The 19,301-nt window shown below is 40.1% G+C and overlaps 1 protein-coding gene and 1 pseudogene across 2 annotated transcripts; one reads left to right on the top strand and one right to left on the bottom strand.

Annotated features, from left to right (window-relative positions):
- Positions 1 to 1,031: 1,031 nt before the first annotated feature.
- Positions 1,032 to 2,368, bottom strand: LOC308352458 (heterogeneous nuclear ribonucleoprotein A1-like; annotated as a pseudogene). The gene is made up of 2 exons: positions 1,871 to 2,368; positions 1,032 to 1,667 (listed from the first exon to the last, which is right to left on the bottom strand). The product of its transcript is annotated as a heterogeneous nuclear ribonucleoprotein A1-like (transcript).
- Positions 2,369 to 10,019: 7,651 nt separating this feature from the next.
- Positions 10,020 to 17,979, top strand: TOMM7 (translocase of outer mitochondrial membrane 7). Its single transcript, XM_080819078.1, has 3 exons — positions 10,020 to 10,188; positions 13,444 to 13,492; positions 17,766 to 17,979. Exons 1-3 carry the CDS (start codon positions 10,086 to 10,088, stop codon positions 17,779 to 17,781), a joined length of 168 nt encoding a protein of 55 aa, XP_080675204.1. The 5' UTR covers positions 10,020 to 10,085; the 3' UTR covers positions 17,782 to 17,979.
- The last annotated feature ends 1,322 nt before the right edge of the window (positions 17,980 to 19,301 follow it).

The raw sequence follows: 19,301 nt of genomic DNA, 5'->3' as shown, positions 1-19,301 counted from the left end.
ATAGTTCTTAGCAAGTGTCCTCTCCAGGACACTAACTCCAGAGGACCATTTGGTATTGCTAGGCAACCAAGTTGCTTCTTAGGCTCTGAGTGGCTCTTGAGCACTGGTTTTTCTCCATTATGCCCTTTCCCACCATCATGGATCTGCTGCAGCTCTCCTCTGGGCTTACGATGAGTGTTCCCCACTCAGTTCTTGTCCTGGCATTCTGTCCCTTCTTGTTATTCCTGTGTGGTACACCTTCTGCCCATGATTAATGACTGGATTAGAAAACAGAAGGGCCCAGAAAGTCATTCTGTTTTAAATGAAAAATAAGGTGACTTAGGATGCAGCTCTGTTTGACACTCAGAGATTGAATCAGCCATGAGAGAATTCCTTCTCACTGTAGACAAAGGCTTATGATGTAGGCTATAAGTAATAGTTGCACTTGCCAAACCTTTTATCTGCACAGTGGGTTGGACTTAAGTAAGTAGGGTCCCATCTCTTATCTCATCTTGCCCTCAAGATAATTGGGACGTAACTGGGGGCAGGTAATCCCAATGTTGCAGATAAGAGAGCCAAGACCCGAGGATTAAGGGACCCGCTCAAGGTCAAACCACTAGGACTAGGATGAGAGCTGGGTGCTCCTCCTTGGCTGGCTGGGCCTTTCCCACTGAATCTTTATCATGGTTACATAGGGTATATAGATCACTCTTAACCATGGAGCCAAGGACTGCACACACTCAGATGGACACTATTAATTTTTAGTAATTTTATCTGAAATATTTAGCCTTCCTAGAAACAAGTAAAATAAATTATTAAAATGCTACTATGCCTCTATAAAAAGGAAAGTTATTTGTGTACCAATATGCAATGATCACTATGAAACATTCTTTTTTTTAAAAGACATTTATTCAGCCTCATGATCAGACTATTATATTTAGCAATCAACAGCATGGGTGCAAAAAAAAAAAAAAACCTACCTTAAAACCCTTTGTTGGAATGTTCTACACTTTGCACAGAACAGAAACCAGGATAACCTGTTATACAATTAGTCACAAATCCAGTCCTCGAGGTTTTTGCCTGTACACATCAGTATTGTCTGAAACATGTCTTCTTTGCAGCAGTGAGGCCTGGCTGGCACTGTGCTTGGCTGAGGTCACAAATCTGCTGTAACCTGGAGCTTCCTTGTCACTCTGTGGCTCTCCTCTCCTGCTCAGCTTTGCTTCCTGACAACAATGAAAACATATCACTGCTGTCACTATTGCTTTGCTGGAACTGCCTGAGCCATCCTGGTTCCATGGTGTGACAAGGTATTGGCCTCCACCACCACAGGGGCCCAAGCTCCTGCCTCCAAACTTTCCTCCTCTCATGGGTCCAAAATTTGAAGTTTGATAGTTGTAACTGCCAAAGTCATGACAGCTTCCGCCACCTCCAGAGTTGCTTCCATCATTACCAAATCCGTGGTAGCCATCCCCACGGCTGCCATAGCCACCACTGCCTTACCCAGGGCCACCCCGCCCACTGAAGTATCCTCCATGACCAAAGTCGTCATTCCCACCAAAAACCATCTGCAGATATGTCTCAAAATTTCCACAACCACTTCGACCTCTTTGGCTGTATGAAGCACTAGCCATCTCTTGTGTAAATAGGGCTTTCCTTACTTCACAGTTGTGACCACTCACAGTATGGTGTTTTGTTTTTGTTTTTGTTTTTGTTTTTTGAGAGAGAGAGAGAGGGAGAGAGAGCGCTCAGGAGTGGGGAGGGGGAAGGGCAGAGGGAAACACAGATTCTTAAGCAGGCTCTACACTCAGGGTGGAGACCTATGAGATCCTGAGATCATGACCTGAGCCAAAAACCAAGAGTCCGCAGCTCTACTGACTGAGCCGCCCAGGTATTTTTGAATGACAGTCTTGTCTACAGAGTCATGGTCATCAAGTGTTACAAAAGTAAAGCCTCTCTTCTTGCCATTGCGTCTGTCAGTCATGATCTCAATCACTTCCATTTTCCCATACTGTTCAAAATCATCTCTTAGGTAGTGGTCTTCTGTGTCTTTCATGCCACCAACAAAAATCTTTTTCACAGTTAAGTGGGCACCAGGTCTTTGAGAATCTTCACTTGAGACAGCCCTCTTTGGTTCCACAACTCTTCCATCCACGTTGTGTGGCCTTGCATTCATGGCTGCATCCACCTCCTCCACAGGGGCATAGGTGATGAACCCAAAGCCTCTGGCGCGCTTGGTGTTTGGATCTCTCATTACCACACAGTCCATAAATGTTCCCCATTGCTCAGAATGGCTCCTCAGACTCTCTTCGGTTGTTTCAAAGCTCAGACCTCTGATAAAGAGCTTCCGCATCTGTTCAGGCTCTTTGGGAGACTCTGACTTAGACATGATAGCAGTGGGAGCGGAGACTTTAACCATGCTTACTTGGCAGCGTCCACAGACAGAAGGGAGTCATCTAACGAACGTATCTCAGAAATATTCTTAATGCTTCTCATTTTGACATAATTTAAGACTATAAAAAGTTTCAAAAATTGTTCAGAAAGTTCCTGTGTGCTTGGAACTCTCTCTTCACCCAGTTTCCCCAATGGTAGCATTATACATAACTGTAAATGATAGCTTTATATAAATTGACATTGGGACGATACTATCAATTCATATAGATACTTCATTTGGATCTCTAAGAAATAGTTTTAAATATCTGAGATAGTGAGTGTATAGCATGCATTCTGTTTATTTTAAAAGAGAGGGGAAGGATGTGTATGTATTTATTTGCTTCCAAGTACCTAGAATATCTCTTAAGGGTTATATGTAAAATCAGACATATTGTGTTGCCTCCAGGAGGAACTGGGTAGGTAGTAAGGTGCCCCAAAAGTAGAGGATTTGAATGTGTGTTCTTTGATACCAATCCATCTATTTTTAAAAAGGAATTGAGAAATCTTTTTGTGTATTTATACAAAATAATCTTTAAGTTACATTTTTAAATGAAAAACACAAGGTAGGGATGCCTGGGTGGCTCAGTCAGTTAAGTGTCTGCCTTTAGCTCAGGCCATGGTCCCAGGGTCCTGAGATCGAGTCCCACATTGGGCTCCTTGCTCAGCGGGGAGCCTGCTTCTCCCTCCACCTGCTGCTGTCCCTGCTTATACTCTCTCTCTATCTCTGACAAATAAATAGATAAAATACTTACCAAAAAAAAGGAAAAACACAAGGTAGATAAATGTGTATGCATCCCATCTACAAAAAAGTGGAGGGAAGGAGCTGTGTGTCTTTGCCTCCAAGTGCACAGATTTCTCTGGAAGGATATATATGAAACTGGTATAACATTGGTTTGCCTCCAGGGATTAAAATGGGCAGACAGAAGTGGGAGGGAGACCTTTTGTACCTTCAAATTTGTACCTTTTAAATTTAGACTGTGTGAATTTATTTCCTTTGTGACAAAATAAAGGAAATTGAAAAAAAAATAAACCCTAAAAATAAAATGGTTTTACCTTGTAATTTTTTTCCCCTCTATAATGCTTAGCAGCTTTTCAGCTACTCTTTGGCTAAAATCCAAATTTCTTAACTTGACATTTAGGTTCTTTATATAACTTGGTCTCATTATTTCCTGCCTAGAGCTTTCTGTTTCACCTACTGTGTTTCATTTTCTCTCCTCATAATCATGCAATTTCTGGTATTTCTTTATTCTTCTCTTCCTGCTCCCCAGCCATCAGAAATCAGCTCAGGCTCATTTCTGGTACATTGTCCCCAAACAGTCCAGCCCTCTGGGATTTCTCTCTTCCAAATTCCTATAACAATGTTTTGTCTTCCCTACACATTTTCCTTTTTTTTTTTTTTTAAGATTTTATTTATTTATTTGACAGAGAGAAAGACAGCAAGAGAGGGAGCACAAGCAGGGGGAGTGGGAGAGGGAGAAGCAGGCTTCCCACAGAGCAGGGAGCCCTATGTGGGGCTCGATCCCAGGACCCTGGGATCATGACCTGAGCCCAAGGCAGATGCTTAACAATTGAGCCACCCAGGTGCCCCCACATTTTGCTTTTATTATTTTTTTTTTTTAAAGATTTTATTTATTTATTTGACAGACAGATCACAAGTAGGCAGAGAGGCAGGCAGAGGAGAAGGGAGGAAGCAGGCTCCCTGCTGAGCAGAGAGCCCGATGCGGGGCTCGATCCCAGGACGCTGGGATCATGACCTGAGCCGAAGGCAGCGGCTTTAACCCACTGAGCCACCCAGGCGCCCCCCACATTTTGCTTTTAACCCATACTCTCTTGTCTTATCAAGAGGATGCATACTCCATTTGCAAAGAAGATTACGAAGTCTTTGAGGACAGTGGCTAAGTATGTAAGTTTTCTGTAATCTCCTTTTCCAGGCAGAGTCTTACACTAAGGTGATGGCCCAGTGATGCTTTTTTTTTTTTTAATTCTGTTTTTTTTTTTTTTTAAGATTTATGTATTTATTTTAGGGAGAGAGAGAGAGAGGACGCACGAAGTGGGGGGCAGAGGGAGAGGGAGAGAGAGAATCTCAAGCAGACTCCGTACTGACCATGGAGCCCATTGCAGGGGCTGGATCTCACAACCCTGAGATTATGACCTGAGCTGAAATCAAGAGTAGGTGACTTAACTGACTGAGCCACCCAGGTGCCCCAAATATGGATATATTTTTAAATATAACGTTTCTGGAAGACAAGATACATGATAAAAAATGGTTTGTTTTTTTTTTTTCATTTTGGCTCATATATTTGGCTGCATTTTGGAAAACAGGCCCTATTTTCCTGGTAACCATGGTGAATTAATTAGCTTTTCTGATATGTTGTCAACTGGCTCTTGAGGTTCTCATTTTGAGGAAGTGACAGAGTTGGATTCAAATCCTGGCAGGTCACAGCTTGGAGCTGCGTGACTTCTTGCCTACATTCTTCTCTTCATAGCAAGAGATGTTTGTTAGCTTCCCTCCATTACAAAGTACTGTATTTAGATTTAATGGAGATGCAGTGTACAACATATTCCTCCAGGAATTTGCGCTCTACGGCGTGTTGCATCCGTGTGTCCCTTGCCCACTTTAGGGCTGCCCATGTTGTAGGTGCAGCCAGTTCTCAGGAGACTCCTCATAGGTAGCCTAAGAATTGGAGAAAAAAGCTTCTAGAGAAGATGGATCTTTGAATCTGAAGCCAGTAAGAATGAGGAAGCAAACAACAAACAAACAGTAATAGCTTATTTTTTATTTTATTTTTAAATTTTTTATTCTTATTCATTTGACACAGAGAGAGAGAGAGAGAGAGAGCGCGCGCACAAGTAGGCAGAGCAGCAGGCAGAGGCAGAGGGCGAAGCAGAGTCCCTGCTGAGCAGGGAGCCTGATGCCGGGCTCGATCCCAGGACCCTGGGATCATGATTTGAGCCAAAGGCAGATGTTTAACCAACTGAGCCGCCCAGCCTCCTCAATAGCTTATTTTTTAATGAAATCTTCACTAGACACTGTATTTCAGCCATCTCATCTCTCATATTATCTTTGCAATAACTGACTAAGGTGGGCACTCTTGCGACCCTCTTTTGCAGATGAGATAAGAGACAAGAGGTGATCACACAGCCAGGGGACAGAGCCAGGATTCAAGTGCAGAGCTGTGGTCCCTGGGTCCTTATATTTAATCTTGACTCAATGTTATTCTTTTTCCAAAAATTAGCCACATGGACAAGTAACTTGTTAATATTTTCATCTTAGTCTAACTAGATCATAAAGTCTTAAGTGGAGGGCTGTACCTTATTTTCCTGTTTCTCCACACATAATTATCCGTAGCAGGGGTTACTGTACACTGTCTGTACTCAATATGCCAGAAAAATATATGGAAAATATATAAAAAACAATTATGGCTTATAAATTTGATGTGAATAAGACTTTGATATTAGGATTTGAAATTCCACAAACCAACTATGTACCAGGCAGTATGGGAGGGGGAGTTTTGCAAGACTACAAAGGAAGTCTGTGAAATGTCTGGCACAGGGAGGAACCCAATACATGGTACTTAATTAATACATTTATACTATCTGATTTAATTTTTCTCATACACAACCCAATTAGGTAGTGTATTAATCTGTTCAGGCTGCCATACCAACAGCACAGACTGGGCAGCTAAAACAACAGAAATTTATTTTCTCATAGTTCTGGAGGCTCCACATCCCAGATCAAGGGGCAAATAGGCAAGGCCTTTCTTCCTGGTTTACCAATAGCTTCTTTCTCTCTATGTCCTCACGTGGCCTTTCCACTACACTTGCACATGGAGAGAGCGCTCTGGCATCTTTTTCTCTTAGAAGGACACCAGCCCTATCAGACGAGGAGCCCATACTTTAATTACATCGTTAAAGGCCTTACCTCCAAACCCCTTCACTAGGGCTGAGGCTTCAACATAGGAATTTGCGGGGGGGTGGGGATAAAATTCGGTCCATAATGATAATTACTCTTCCCATTTTTACTAATGTGGAGATAGATATTCAAAGGAATGGTCCTGTTCTTCTAGAAAGCCTGGTTGTGCTGTCTGATGTTTTTTGATGACCCATATTTCCATAGGTTTATCCATCCTTGCAACCAAAAAATTCTTAACCAACTAATCCTTTTTAGAGGTTTTTTGTTTGTTTCCCCTTAAGAAAAGTCAGTAGAATCTTTTCTTTGGATGGCACTGGTGAAACCCTGACAGTTTTCTCCCCTTATTTTCTTACCTTTATAGCTTCTCCTCTCTTCTGTTATTTTATAATTAGCTGAGGCCACAGGGTTACAATGTAATTGATTAGTTCCATTTTCCTCTACATCATAGAACAGGAACCATGACATACATAGCCAGGTTTACCAACTTTGAAGCGAAGCTGGGAATGGAAGGTTGTTTGGCATACAACAAACTCTAGGTGGCATTATCTTGTTTCCCTCTCACCAGAAATCATGTTCTTCTTAAACCAAGGGCTGTGATATTGTTATAATTCAACATTCTCTACTTCATGGCTTGTCATGCCTTCTGCTTCATGTAATCCATTCTCTCTGTCTTACCAGCTTCAGTGAGAATATTATTTCTTTCTGTCTGAGTCAAATCTCACTTAGAGAGGATCTGATCTGGTTCAGCCAGTCAGCATTCCTTTAGGATACTGGTCATCCCTTTAGGTTTTGGTCTAATCATATGTGTTGCTCCAGTACAATGGAAAGAATTCTTTCATCTGTCACAGCTTGATGAAAATATTCTTTGGGAATATACAATGGCTCTTCCTTCTAGTATTGTATTTATGTCTCTTCTATAAGGCAGTCCAGTGTGTGGTTGACATTCACGTTCTGGATTTAGAGTGTCTGGGTTCAGATCCTACTTCTTCCACTTACCAGCTATCTGGACTTGGGGAAATTTACTTCACTTCCCTCTACCTCAGTTGCCTCATCTATAAAATGAGAATGAAAATACAGCCTCATAGAGCTGTAAGGATTCAATTAATAAGACATGTGAGCACTTAGCACAGTGCATGTGTATAGTAAGTGCCTGGTAAGTATTAGTTATCATTCTTTTTTAAGTAAGCACCACACCCAGCGTAGAGCTCATCGTGGGACTTGAAACTCATGACCCTGAGATTGAAACCTGAGCTGAGATCAAGAGTCAGATGCTTAACCAACTGAGCTACCCAAGTGCCCAAGTTATCACTTCTAATTGATTGTCTGAGTATTCTTGCTCACTAGCAAGGAGAATGTGAGTTCTTTTGTTAAGGATATCTCTAATTGTAAATTTACAAATAAGCCTTTTAGATACGTGCTCTGTGGTGATCAAGCAGCGTGATTAACTAAGACTTTTAGTTCCTGATGAAATTAATTCACCAATTCTACAAGTGTTTATAAATACAGTCATTGGGAATATAAGATTAATGAGACAGAGTTTCTGCCTGTAATCTACTTGGGGAGATAGGCATTTAAATAATAATAAATCAACTCAAAAGTGGCAGCACAGAGAAACAGAGTGTTCAACTTGCCCTAGACAGGAGCAGGAGCAAGTCAAAGATTACATCTTGGAGGAGATACTTGACTGGCTTTTAAATAAGAAAAGGGTGTGGGAAAGCATGTCTGGCAGAGGTAACAGCAGAAATGAGAGATAATATGATACTTTTAAGGACCATATACCCTGTGCAATGGATCTTTAATCTTTTAGCCTAAATGCAGTGGGGAGTCCTTGGGGGGCTTTATTTTGTTTTAAAATATACCTTTATTGGTTTTTTTTTATAAAGTTGTATGTACACATTATGAAGAGCAATTAACACATAAAGAGATATATACATGGAAACTGCAGATTTCCAATAATTCCTTCCCTGTCCCCTCAAATAATTATACTACAAAGAGTTTGGAATATATTTTTCTATTTTTCTTTCCCTCTATGCACATTATAAAAAATAGATGGTGACTGTTATTATAATAGGAGAGAAATCTCTTATGTGTGCTTTTTATATATCTTTTAATGATTTAGTACTGAAGTTCTGCAGCAGGATATTAAGTTTGGAGGGCAAACTGGAGGGGTCAAGGCTAAAGAAAAGGAGTCAATCTCTCCCTCAATAGATAGAGTTTCTGGACCTGTAAACACTCATCAAAGCCAGCTAAGTTCCATGCTCTCTATGAAGTTTTTTCTGATCATCTCAGCTCACAGTGCTCTCTCTCCCCTCCCCAGATTCATCTGCTTTCCCATCATATGTTGTGTACGACTTTATTATGGAACTTAGAACAGTCACATTGCATTGGAATCATATTTACTCTTGACTTTTCCACTCAAACATGAAATTCTTAAGTGCAATGCCTTTAAACAAAATCTTATATCTCTAGTTCCTAGCATATAGTAAGACTCAATGTATGTTTGATGAAGGTAAATGACTGGTTTTGTTCAGCTCAACTGACAGAAATGTATCCTTACTATGTATCAGGCATTTGGATAAAAAGATTAGAAACAGTTTCCGTAACTGTAAAATGTATGTATGTATATATTGTAGTTCTCATTTTATAGATACAGGAGTCATAGGTTATCATCATGAAGATGAAATCAAGTACAGGAATAGCCATAAAGCCAGGGAAATTTTCAGGTGCCACTGGGCACCTTACGAATTTGACAGAAAATGTTATAACATATCTTGGGGGATAATCCAAGAAAAGCTTCAGGGACAAGGCCTTAGAAATCTCTTACAGCCTTAGAAATCAACAAGTCCTATCTAGGATTAACAGCTCAAATAACAACAGTGGCCAGTCAGTTACTGAATCACATTTCAATGGCCAGGTCCTATCCCTAAATAATCAGAATTTCTAGGAGTTTGTCCCAGCCCTATTATGTCTTTAAATCTCCTCAGGTGAGTCTAATGTGAAGCCAGGGGTGAGAACCCCTGCAATTCTAAACCAATGAGGACAAGATGGTTGAGCAGGTTTGTCATTTCCCACTTACTCCTTTTGATTGTTGCAGTGGGCTCCCCCAGCTTCTTTGTGAAAGTGCAGATTTTATGTGCAGTTTCTCAAACTTTAAAATGTTGTCTAGTAATTTATAATGTTTAAACAAAAAAAATGAGAAAAACAACCAAACAGCGCGGGAGTCAAAGAAAACATGGATAGGGGCCCTACTGGACACCAGTTCGTAACCTTCCTTGCAGTTCAGCATTCGCCTGAAAAAACTGATACTGAGAGAGGTTAAGTAACTTGTCCAAGACTACACAGCAAGACAGCGTAGAATCAGGACTAAAATATACTCCTGCATCAGGCGAGGAACACTGGGAGGTGCACTTTAACAAACTGGTAAGACTGTGGGAGGAGAAAGGGCGTTTCAGGCTGAGGGAAGCTCAAGAACATTGCCTTTGGTATCCCACAGTCATCAAAAACGGGATTCCTAAAACGTAAGGAAAGTAAGGACTAGACTCTGAGCCGGGAGAACCAGACACGCATGCGCCATCCGTAGGTGGCGCCGTAGAGGGGAGAGGCCGGTCAGGACCGGCGGTGAATTACGACCTCTGCTGGCGATGCTCACGACTCCTGCCGTAAATGCCGTGTTCGGCGCGTGCGCATCTTCTTTCTTTTTCGGATTCCCTACGCTGCAGCTGGTGCTGAGGGTCCTCGCTACGCCGCCCCGGCTGTCGCCATGGTGAAGTTGAGCAAAGAGGCCAAGCAGAGGCTGCAGCAGCTTTTTAAGGGCGGCCAGTTTGCTATCCGCTGGGGCTTTATTCCTCTCGTGATTTACCTGGGTCAGTAGGAGAAGAACCTGAGAGGAGCGGGGAGGGTGTGCGGAGGCCTCGTCTCCCATTTTTGGCTTTCTAGGGCGGGAGAGCTAGACCTGACCACGCCGTGCACGTCCTTTGATGTTGTTTAGTCAGTGGGGTCGGTCTAACCCGAGTTAGAGCTCTTGGTCTTTTATTTACTGTTTTTTATGGTCTTTAACAAGTCACGTAATCCCGTTCTGTTTTTCCATCTTTAAAAATGGAGGTGACCTTTGACGATTGTTGGGAGAGTTAGACATGATGTATTTGAAAGCGACTCATTCACTCTGTCACTAGGTGGGTTTTCGGGTATATTTGTCCTCACCTTTTCAGGTGGTCCTAAGTGGAAAGAGGCCTGTAGATCTCTTGAGTATGCCACTGCCTTGAAGTATGATTTTGACATTAGTTTTTGCATTTTTCTGCTTCTCCAGCTTGTACGATGAAGGGTTTGAATGATTTTTGTTATAGATCCCATTTTATAGGTGAGGAAAATCCAGTCATAGAGAAATATTGTTCATTGCTGAAGGCCACACAGCTGTTAAGTGGGGAGCTTTGAACTCAAGTAAGGGTCCCTACTCTTAAGCACTATGCCATGCCCTACCGCAAATATTTTTAAGTGTTCTGGCAGATATTTTCAACTAAGCCTGCACATTGGAACTTTATCGCATTCCTTGCCAGAGTAGTTTTTTCGTTGTAATTTTTTTAAGTTGAAGTATAGTTGACACAGTGTTTTAGGTGTACAGTGGAAAGGGAAAATACCAGCTCTGTCATTTGGGCATCAAGTTTGAAATTTCCTAAAACTCAGTTTCATGCTTTAAAACTCTTTGATTTTAACAAGGTGCTGCTTCCTATTTATTTTAGGTGTCATGCATCGGTTCAAGATAAAGTATAGTCCCTCTTAGTCTTGACAGAGCCTTTGATTTTGCTGGATGTTTTCTAGGTCGCTGTGGCTCCGATTTCCCCATGAAATGCAAGCCACTTGGTAACCTGGGGATACTTGAGTATAAGGACTTAAAAGATCTTTTTTCCTATCTCTTTCATACGCTTTATTAATTTTTTTTAAAGCATATTCTCCCAGATTTTAGTAATCTTGTGTAGGTGTCCAAGATTAGAACACATAATTATGGTACCCTGCTCTTATAGGCTCTGTTTCCCCTTCTCCTTCTCCCCTCCCCCAAGCTTTCACATAATGGTAGAAGGGCCTGTTCTAGCTAGTGAAACACCAGGTCTACTTCTCCTTTGAGCCAAGAAAGGTAACCGACTTTGATCCTGCCCCGTCTTTGTGCTTCCTTTTTACACTGTTGTGTGTGTGGGGAGGGGAAGAGGTATTTTTTTAGTCTAATTTTGCCTTTTTGGTCCCTTTGGTTTCTTTGCTGCTCTATAATTTTTTACATCTACCTACCCTCCTTCTCCCTTTTTTGTGATTCCTTTTTTACAGCCAGAAAGCAGAAGGTTGTAGCTGGTTGCTGCATTCTGTGTATCAAGGGCTTTGGTTTGAAGAGAATGGTTTTTTTTTCCCTCCACCCTAGAGTTTTTCTTTTTGTGCACGCTGGCTATATTCTCTTTCTTAGGACTGCCATTATGGTGATTTTCATCCTAGCTTCCAACTCGGGTTGAGAGTAATGTTAGAGCTATCTTTTTAGTACTTCTTCCTTGTTAATCATTGTTTTTTTTCTTTTCACATCATAGAAATTTAATTTCATGTCTAGTTCCCAGATAGTTTCTTTTTCTTCTCCACCTCAACGCTCACAAAAACCTATAACTGGATTGAATTTTTTTTGGTAATTTAGGTTTATACATAACTTCTAGGGCTTCAGGGAGTCTGTGGGAATATAGTGGTATAAAGCAGAACAGATGGTAACATAACTAAAAAATGTTTGGACATTGACTAACACAAGATTTTAATGAATGACCTCTTGGAAGACTATTCTCCATGGTGTCTTAAATGTCTATGAATCTTGTGAGCAGAGGTTCTGACCACCCTTTGTTCCATATTTCTTTATTTTTTAAAAAATTTACTTATTTGTTTATTTGACAGAGAGAGAGATCACAAGTAGGCAGAGAGGCAGGAAGAGAGAAGGGGAAGCAGTCTCCCCGCTGAGCAGAGAGCCTGATGCGGGGCTTGATCCCAGGACCCTGAGATCATGATGTGAGCCGAAGGCAGAGGCTTAACCCACTGAGCCACCCAGGCACCCCTCTTTTTTAAACATTTATTTGACAGAGACAGCAAGAGAGGGAACACAAGCAGGGAGAGTGGAAAAGGGAGAAGTAGGCTTCCTGCTGAACTGGGAGCCTGATTCGGGGCTCGATCCCAGGACCCTGGGACCATGACCTGAGCTAAAGGCAGACACTTAACAACTGAGGCACCCAAACACTCCTTCTGTATTTTTTTAAGGATGTTTGTGGAGTGAACAACTTTGAAAAATAGTATTTCCCTTTAGAGCAAAGGGGAGAAGGGGAGACAGTGCTCACTGCCCATTACAAAAGGCTGGTTCTCTAAACTCAGGGTTCATCTAAAAATGATGATATTCTGACTATAGTTACTGCTGGGAGTGATAAACTCTCCTTTGTTTCTGAGTCAGGATGTTGTGTCTCCTACCAGCATCTGTGAAACTGGCAGTCTACTTTGTTGTCTTGAGAATGGAGTAAAATTTCGTATCTCCACAGTTCTTGATGCGAATTTTAATCAGCAAATTAGCATATATGTTATCCAGTTAGTGATAAAAGGCTTATTTAATCATACTTGTAACAGAAGTATTGATTTAATTAGGTTGTTAAACAATAACTTGTTTTTTTCCCCCACTCTTTTTCTTCCAATCTTTGATTGCTTTATAAAAAGAAGTTTGTAGGCAATAAAATATTCTCAGTTGCTTTTTAAAAATGTACTTCTTAAAAAAGATCTTTTTGCTCTTTGTAGTCTCTTATCCAGTGTGATTTAGCAGTTGTGTCATCTTTTTTCTGGGTGATGAGTAAGAGTGCCAGTGCATGCTAAGGGCTATTGTGCTAATTGTGTATGTAATCAGAGTAAGGTTATTTGTCCTCTCCACTGATTAGTCCTGGACATAATCTCATGTTCTAGTTAAAATTCATGACTGTTCTGTAGCACACAAGTATATTTAGACGGTGCTAGTAGATCATTCTAGCTACCCTAGGTTGATTGAAAAGTTTTGGTGATAAATGTTTTGTCTGCTAGGGTTTTAATTGCTATTTATTCTCTTTTTCCTCCTTCCCTTTCTCCCCCAGGATTCAAGAGGGGTGCAGATCCTGGAATGCCTGAACCAACTGTTTTGAGGTACTGCTCTTACAAATAAACATTTCAGGGCAAATGTTCATCTCTTAGTGCTGAATCACCGGGAAGCAAAAGAGTCATAGTGATATTTATTGTAATGGAGCTATACTAGTCAGTATGGTTTTGGGCTTTTGGGGAACTGCAGTCATTGCACACCAGTCTAGCTTGTGTTAGCAGGTAATTGTTTTCTCTCCCCTTCCTAGTTTGCATTTGCTATACCATATTATAACCATAATGAAACATATTTACAAGAAAAACAACACATTTATCATCCTACCACATTGAAAGGTGAATGAATTCTTTTTAATTACCTATATTTCTGTTTTATCTTTATTCAGATAAGTACAGCCTTTTAGATGATTTTAACAAGAATATGTAGGATTTTATTTTCTTCACATAAAGTTACAGTTGATGTCCCACATATTTTTAACTTGTTGATCACTTAGGTTTTTCAGTAGTTTACATTACAGTATAGTGAACATTTTTAGATAGATTTTATAGGTTTTGATTTATTTCCTTATGAGAAATTCTCATGGGAATAATAAGTCAAAGTATGTGAACATTTATGACCCTGAAAATGCACTGTCGAATTTCTTTCTCAGAAGCAGTCTTGCCAGTGTTAGATAAACACTTGTGAAAACTTCATACACGCACACAGGTACACACACTATACATAGTCCTGTATTCACAAGTATATGTATATATGTGTACTTGTGAAAGCTCTATGTGTACCCGTGTGCACATACATATATATAAAGGCAGAATCTGAGCGGGCAGGGTTGCTCTTCAGGAAGGACTGATTATTTGTGGCACAATGATGACCAGGACCTGCATGGGTGCTATGCGATTTCATCTTGATCCTCTGTCTTACAGACCTTGTGGATTGCCCTAATAGACTTTGTACTGGCTCTTCTAGGTTTTGTTTCTTCCAACTCCTACTCGAAGCCGCTTTTTTCTAGAATGGGCAGAAAGTAATAGTAATACTTGTAACAGTTACCTATGATAGGTTAGCAACTGTTTTAGGTGCTTTATATCCAGTATCTCTAATTATCACTTTGATACCATGGAGCAGGGTGGTGAAGTATGTCTGTCTCCGAAGCCTACACTTTTTCCACTGGGTCATGTGGGCTCCCCCAGATAATCCTACCTTTTTTCTTAGCACAGTGCCATCTGATATGAAATTTCCTTCACCCCCTCTGCCTTACCGGCCTCTCCTTTCTCAGAGGAAGGGGTTTTTCCTCTCATAAGTTTCCACTGTATGTGCCCTTGATTTGTCCATTTATAACTTTATTTTTAAGTAGTATCTACACCCAATCTGGGCTCGAGCGTACAACCCCAAGATGAAGAGTTGGCACACTCTACTGACTGAGCCAACCAGGTGCCCCTCAGTGTGTCCATTTCTGAAATCACTCTTTTCCCTGATAAAGTTCTTCAGTAAATGATCTTTGCTTACTGCTTTCTTCACTTTCCTCTCCCTTTAAACATTTATGGTGTGGCTTCTCAAAACTGCTTTCAGAGATCTCTAGTTAGCCTCTCCCTTTTGAACTGTAAAATGGGGACTTGAGGTAATGTATCTGCTGTTTACTAGCTGATTGACCTCAGAGGGAAGTCTTTAGAAAACATCGGAGAAGGGACTGTCTGGTCAAGCAATGTGAACATTTTCCAAGTACTGGAAATTATCATTAAATACCTCTTTCTAGAGTGAAGTTTACTCTTTTGTAAGTTGGGTATAATATCTGCTTCATAAAGTTTTCACGAGGATTGAGGAAGAACATTGTATATGAAGTAAAATGAGTACTTGACAAGTAATACGAGAGCAATAAACTGTTAATAGTAATGTTTAATCTTTTTCTGTGTCATCTTCTTTAGCTCACTTCTTTCTACTGTGAGAACTTGCTCCAGCTACAAGATACTGCATGCTAATCCCAGAATAAATTGTATATTTTCGTGCCTTTGTCCCAGTGCTTGTGCTCCCTTAGCCTGGAATGCTCTTTATCTTGTTTCCATTTGATGAAAACTCAACGTCTAGAAAAGCCCATTCTCAAATGTCATCTCTTCCTTAAATCTTTTCCCCCTTCCCCTAGCTGAAACCTCTCCGAGAGTTTTTGTGTTCTCATAATACTCGTTTGTGTGCATTGTTCTCTGCCTCATATTGTGCTTGTTGCTTATTTACATAACGTTATATCCTGTAAGCACCTAAAGTAGCTGCCAACAAGAGTTGAATTAACTTAATTAAATGACTCTGACCTCTTGTTGGATTTTTTGGACAGGAATTAATACAGCATTGCATCTTATGGTAGGACTTCTAGGCTGCATCTGCAAGCTGGGAAATAGCATTTTTTGTGCCCCAGGTGATCCAGGATCCAGAGGCAGGGATAGAATGTGCCTTTCTGTTGTACTTCTTTTGGGCTTCACTTTTTCCAAGAGTTGACCCTTCAAAGTTGCCGTCTGGATGGAACAGCCACCCCCTGCTTTTTCATTTCTTCACCATATGTCTTAGTGGTGCTCTCCTCTCTGGTGCTGCTTCATTCTTTTCTGTCATTAGGGGCATCTTCTGGTTTCCTTCCAGAGGTATTTGCAATTTAGGGAATTATTGATGTATTGATATTATTGAATAACCCTGGAAAGGCTTATTCAGCTCTGGTGTTTCATATACCATACTGCTTGTGCTGTGGAGGCTGACTGGAGAGGCCTTCCTGGGTTGCTTGTACTGGACCCTAAAAGAGAGAGAATGATATCTGATAGGATTTTTATTAATGTGAGTGTTTTGTCAATATAAAATTTATTGTTGATTAATGCCAAGTTTATTGTTTATATATAAACTTATTTATATGATACTTACCTAAGTATAGTTCATCATTTACTAGTATCTAAATATAGTTCATGATTTACTGGTATCTAAATACAGTTCATGATTTACTGGTCTGCTTCCCTTGCTAAATTGTTGGGTTCCTGGGGATTAGGACCATATTGGTCTTAGTGTCCTCTTTCACCCAGGTAATGCATTATCCGTGGTCAACAAATTTTGGTTGATATGAGTCCATATACAAAATGCAGTACTTTAGTGAACACAGAACAGTAATTAGTAAAACATTATTTAGGCAAAATATATGAACACTGAGGTTAACTTAGAGAATCTTTGTTCACATTGTGTAAGGCCAAGGAAGATCTTTTTATTTTGGATGCTCATTATCACTGAGGAGGAGACCTTAAAAATGAATAGTTCATTTTTATTTCTTAACTGTATGCAAAAATTACTTGGCACTTAATGGGAGATTTTAATACACTTTTGAAAATTGGAAATAGATGGATTCTGGGCTTTTTCCCAGGCAAAGGCAAACACTTAAAAAAAAAAAACTTCATAGAATGTTCAGGTTATCATTTTGTAATGCAGTTTTATTTTATGTGACATATTACTAGAAACCACATTTGTTTTTTGTTTGTTTGTTTGTTTGTTTGGAAACCACATTTGTAATCAGCAAGACAGAAATGAAACACCTCTTATCTTCTTCCAGGATCCTGTTACTTAGTCAGGAAATGGTTTAGGAATTTGGGCCTAGTTAGTGGCTGGAATGTAAGAGTTGAGGCCGAAATGAAGACTAATAATTGCTCCTGGGATGTGTATGTTGTAATGGTTAAGAGCACCTGGGTCAGGGGCACCTGGGTGTCTCAGTCAGTTCAGCATCGACTCTGGATCTCATCTCAGGTCTTCATCTCAGGGTCATGAGTTCAAACCCCACATTGGGCATGGACCCTACTTTAAAAAAAAAAAAAAAAAGGAGCACCTGGGTCACAGCACACTGCCACTTAAGATGGGTATCCATCTCAAAGCCTTGGTTTCTGTGTATTTAAAATAAAGCTCATAATTGGGAGTTGGGAACGTTCTACATGGTACTGACCCATTGAAAGCATTCAGTAAATGTTGTTTTCAGCTTTACTGATGTGGTATCTAATAATGATAGAGTTTTATATTGTGGGTTCATCATGTTAATGAAAATCATTAATCATTTACCTTTTGACAGACCTCAACTTATATTTTCCTTTTTGCTTGTAATAGGTAACCACACTCAAAAGTAACAAACCTGTATTTCCTTAAATATATATCTCTTGGGCTTTTTTTTTTTTTTCCCTCCATGAAAATGATCCTTGTCTTATAGTGTCTCTGAATTTGATGAGTAAACACAAACATAAATGTATAAAATCTTCTATTTCTTAAACTGTATTTAACTTTTTACTTTGGGGTTTAATTTATTTCTCCTCTTCACAAACATTTTAGCTTACTTTGGGGATAAAGGTCATCTGGATTTGGAAGCAATCTGGACAGGAACAACATGGAAGGTGTGCGCTCTGGCTGGGATAAGAGATGGGACGGCGTTCAGACATTCACCAGTTGAATGACACAGGGCTCTTCTCAGATGAATCTGGCAGAGGAACCTCTACTGACTTATTTATCATAGACTGTATCAAAATAAATGTTTTTAACAATGTTATGTCTTGAGTCCTTTTTGAATCAAACATAGTGGTCTATTAGGTAAAAATTTAGCCTTCTATAGGTTTTCAAAAAAACATATATATATATATATATATATATATATATATGCCTAGATGCTACCTTAAAAAGTAGAACTTTCAAGTTAATTCCTGGCCATTCACTTAAGTGGATTCCACTTCCTTTTGCATTGAATTAATAACTCCCTCTGGGATTTTCTAAGGTAGTAAAAGTAGAGACAGTTCTCAATTTGTGGTGAACTGCCCCTTTTCTGCAAGTCATTAGAGTAAAGTTGCCACTGAAAGAAATGCATTCTTTGGCTCTCTTGGTAGGGGATGGGGATGGCTTTGGGGAGTTGTGTGCCTAACTTATCTGTCATTTAAATGAGTCTCAAGCTTTTTCTCACTGGTGTTTGGAATCTAGAGCGGTCTGGGCAAGAGCTCATGGATAGTTACACAGAATATTAGTATTTTCTACTAAATTCAATAATGGGAGTTAGTTTTTAGTACCAGATCTTGGTTTGCTGGGACCTCTACCTGTATTTGCATGCTGCAAGGACTGAGCCAGCTAGGTGCCCCTCTCTACCAGTATATATCCGAATACTATTTTAATTTAGCTTTTTCCATAAATCTAACAAAATAGCTCTATTTGCTTAGTTTTGAGAATTTTTTTTTAAGATTTTATTTATTTATTTATTTAACAGCGAGAGAGAGAGAGAGAGAGAGAGAGAGAGAGAGAGAGAGAAAACAAGCAGGGGGAGTATGAGAGGGAGAAGCAGGCTTCCCGCTGAGCCGGGAGCCTGGTGTGAGGCTCGATTCCAGGACCATGGGATCACGACCTGAGCTGAAGGCAGACACTTAATGACTGAGCCATTCAGACATCCCTAGTTTTGAGAATTGTAATTAATGGAGGAGAGTAGGCCTAAAGTAGGATATGGTAGGTTTGGGGAGGAGCCCATTGGCTTGAATGTTTTAAACATTCAGTGTTTAAGTAGAGAATGATCATCAATGTAATCTCAGGTGACTAGAGCTGTCATTCCTAGAAAATTCTTCTTATTTCTGAAGTAAAACCCTCAGAACTATTTAAGCCTATTTTCTCAAGTTTTGTTAACTTTACCATGGAGACAAAGGAGACAATTATGGAGGCTTATTGCATAAGGGGATTTTAAAGTGAAATTCCTGAGAGCTAACTGCAGGAAAGTCATTTTTGGCAAGCACTTAATGTAATTGTTTCAACATCTCTATGAATTTAGGCACTTAATGATTTTGCTAAAAACTCTTAGCAGTTTTTAAATCCCATAGAATTGCTTAAGAATGTACCCCC

The sequence above is a fragment of the Martes martes genome (genome assembly GCF_963455335.1).
Source record: "Martes martes genome assembly, chromosome: 11".
Classification (NCBI taxonomy): domain Eukaryota; kingdom Metazoa; phylum Chordata; class Mammalia; order Carnivora; family Mustelidae; genus Martes; species Martes martes.
The sequence above is the reverse complement of the archived record's forward strand: the minus strand, read 5'-3'. Positions and strand labels throughout refer to the sequence as shown.

Bases quoted from the DNA above. Each gene is read 5' to 3' on its own strand.
- TOMM7 (XM_080819078.1), top strand. From the start codon at position 10,086: ATGGTGAAGTTGAGCAAAGAGGCCAAGCAGAGGCTGCAGCAGCTTTTT. The intron at 10,189-13,443 runs GTCAGTAGGAGA...TTTCTCCCCCAG, and splicing joins TCCTCTCGTGATTTACCTGG to GATTCAAGAGGGGTGCAGAT.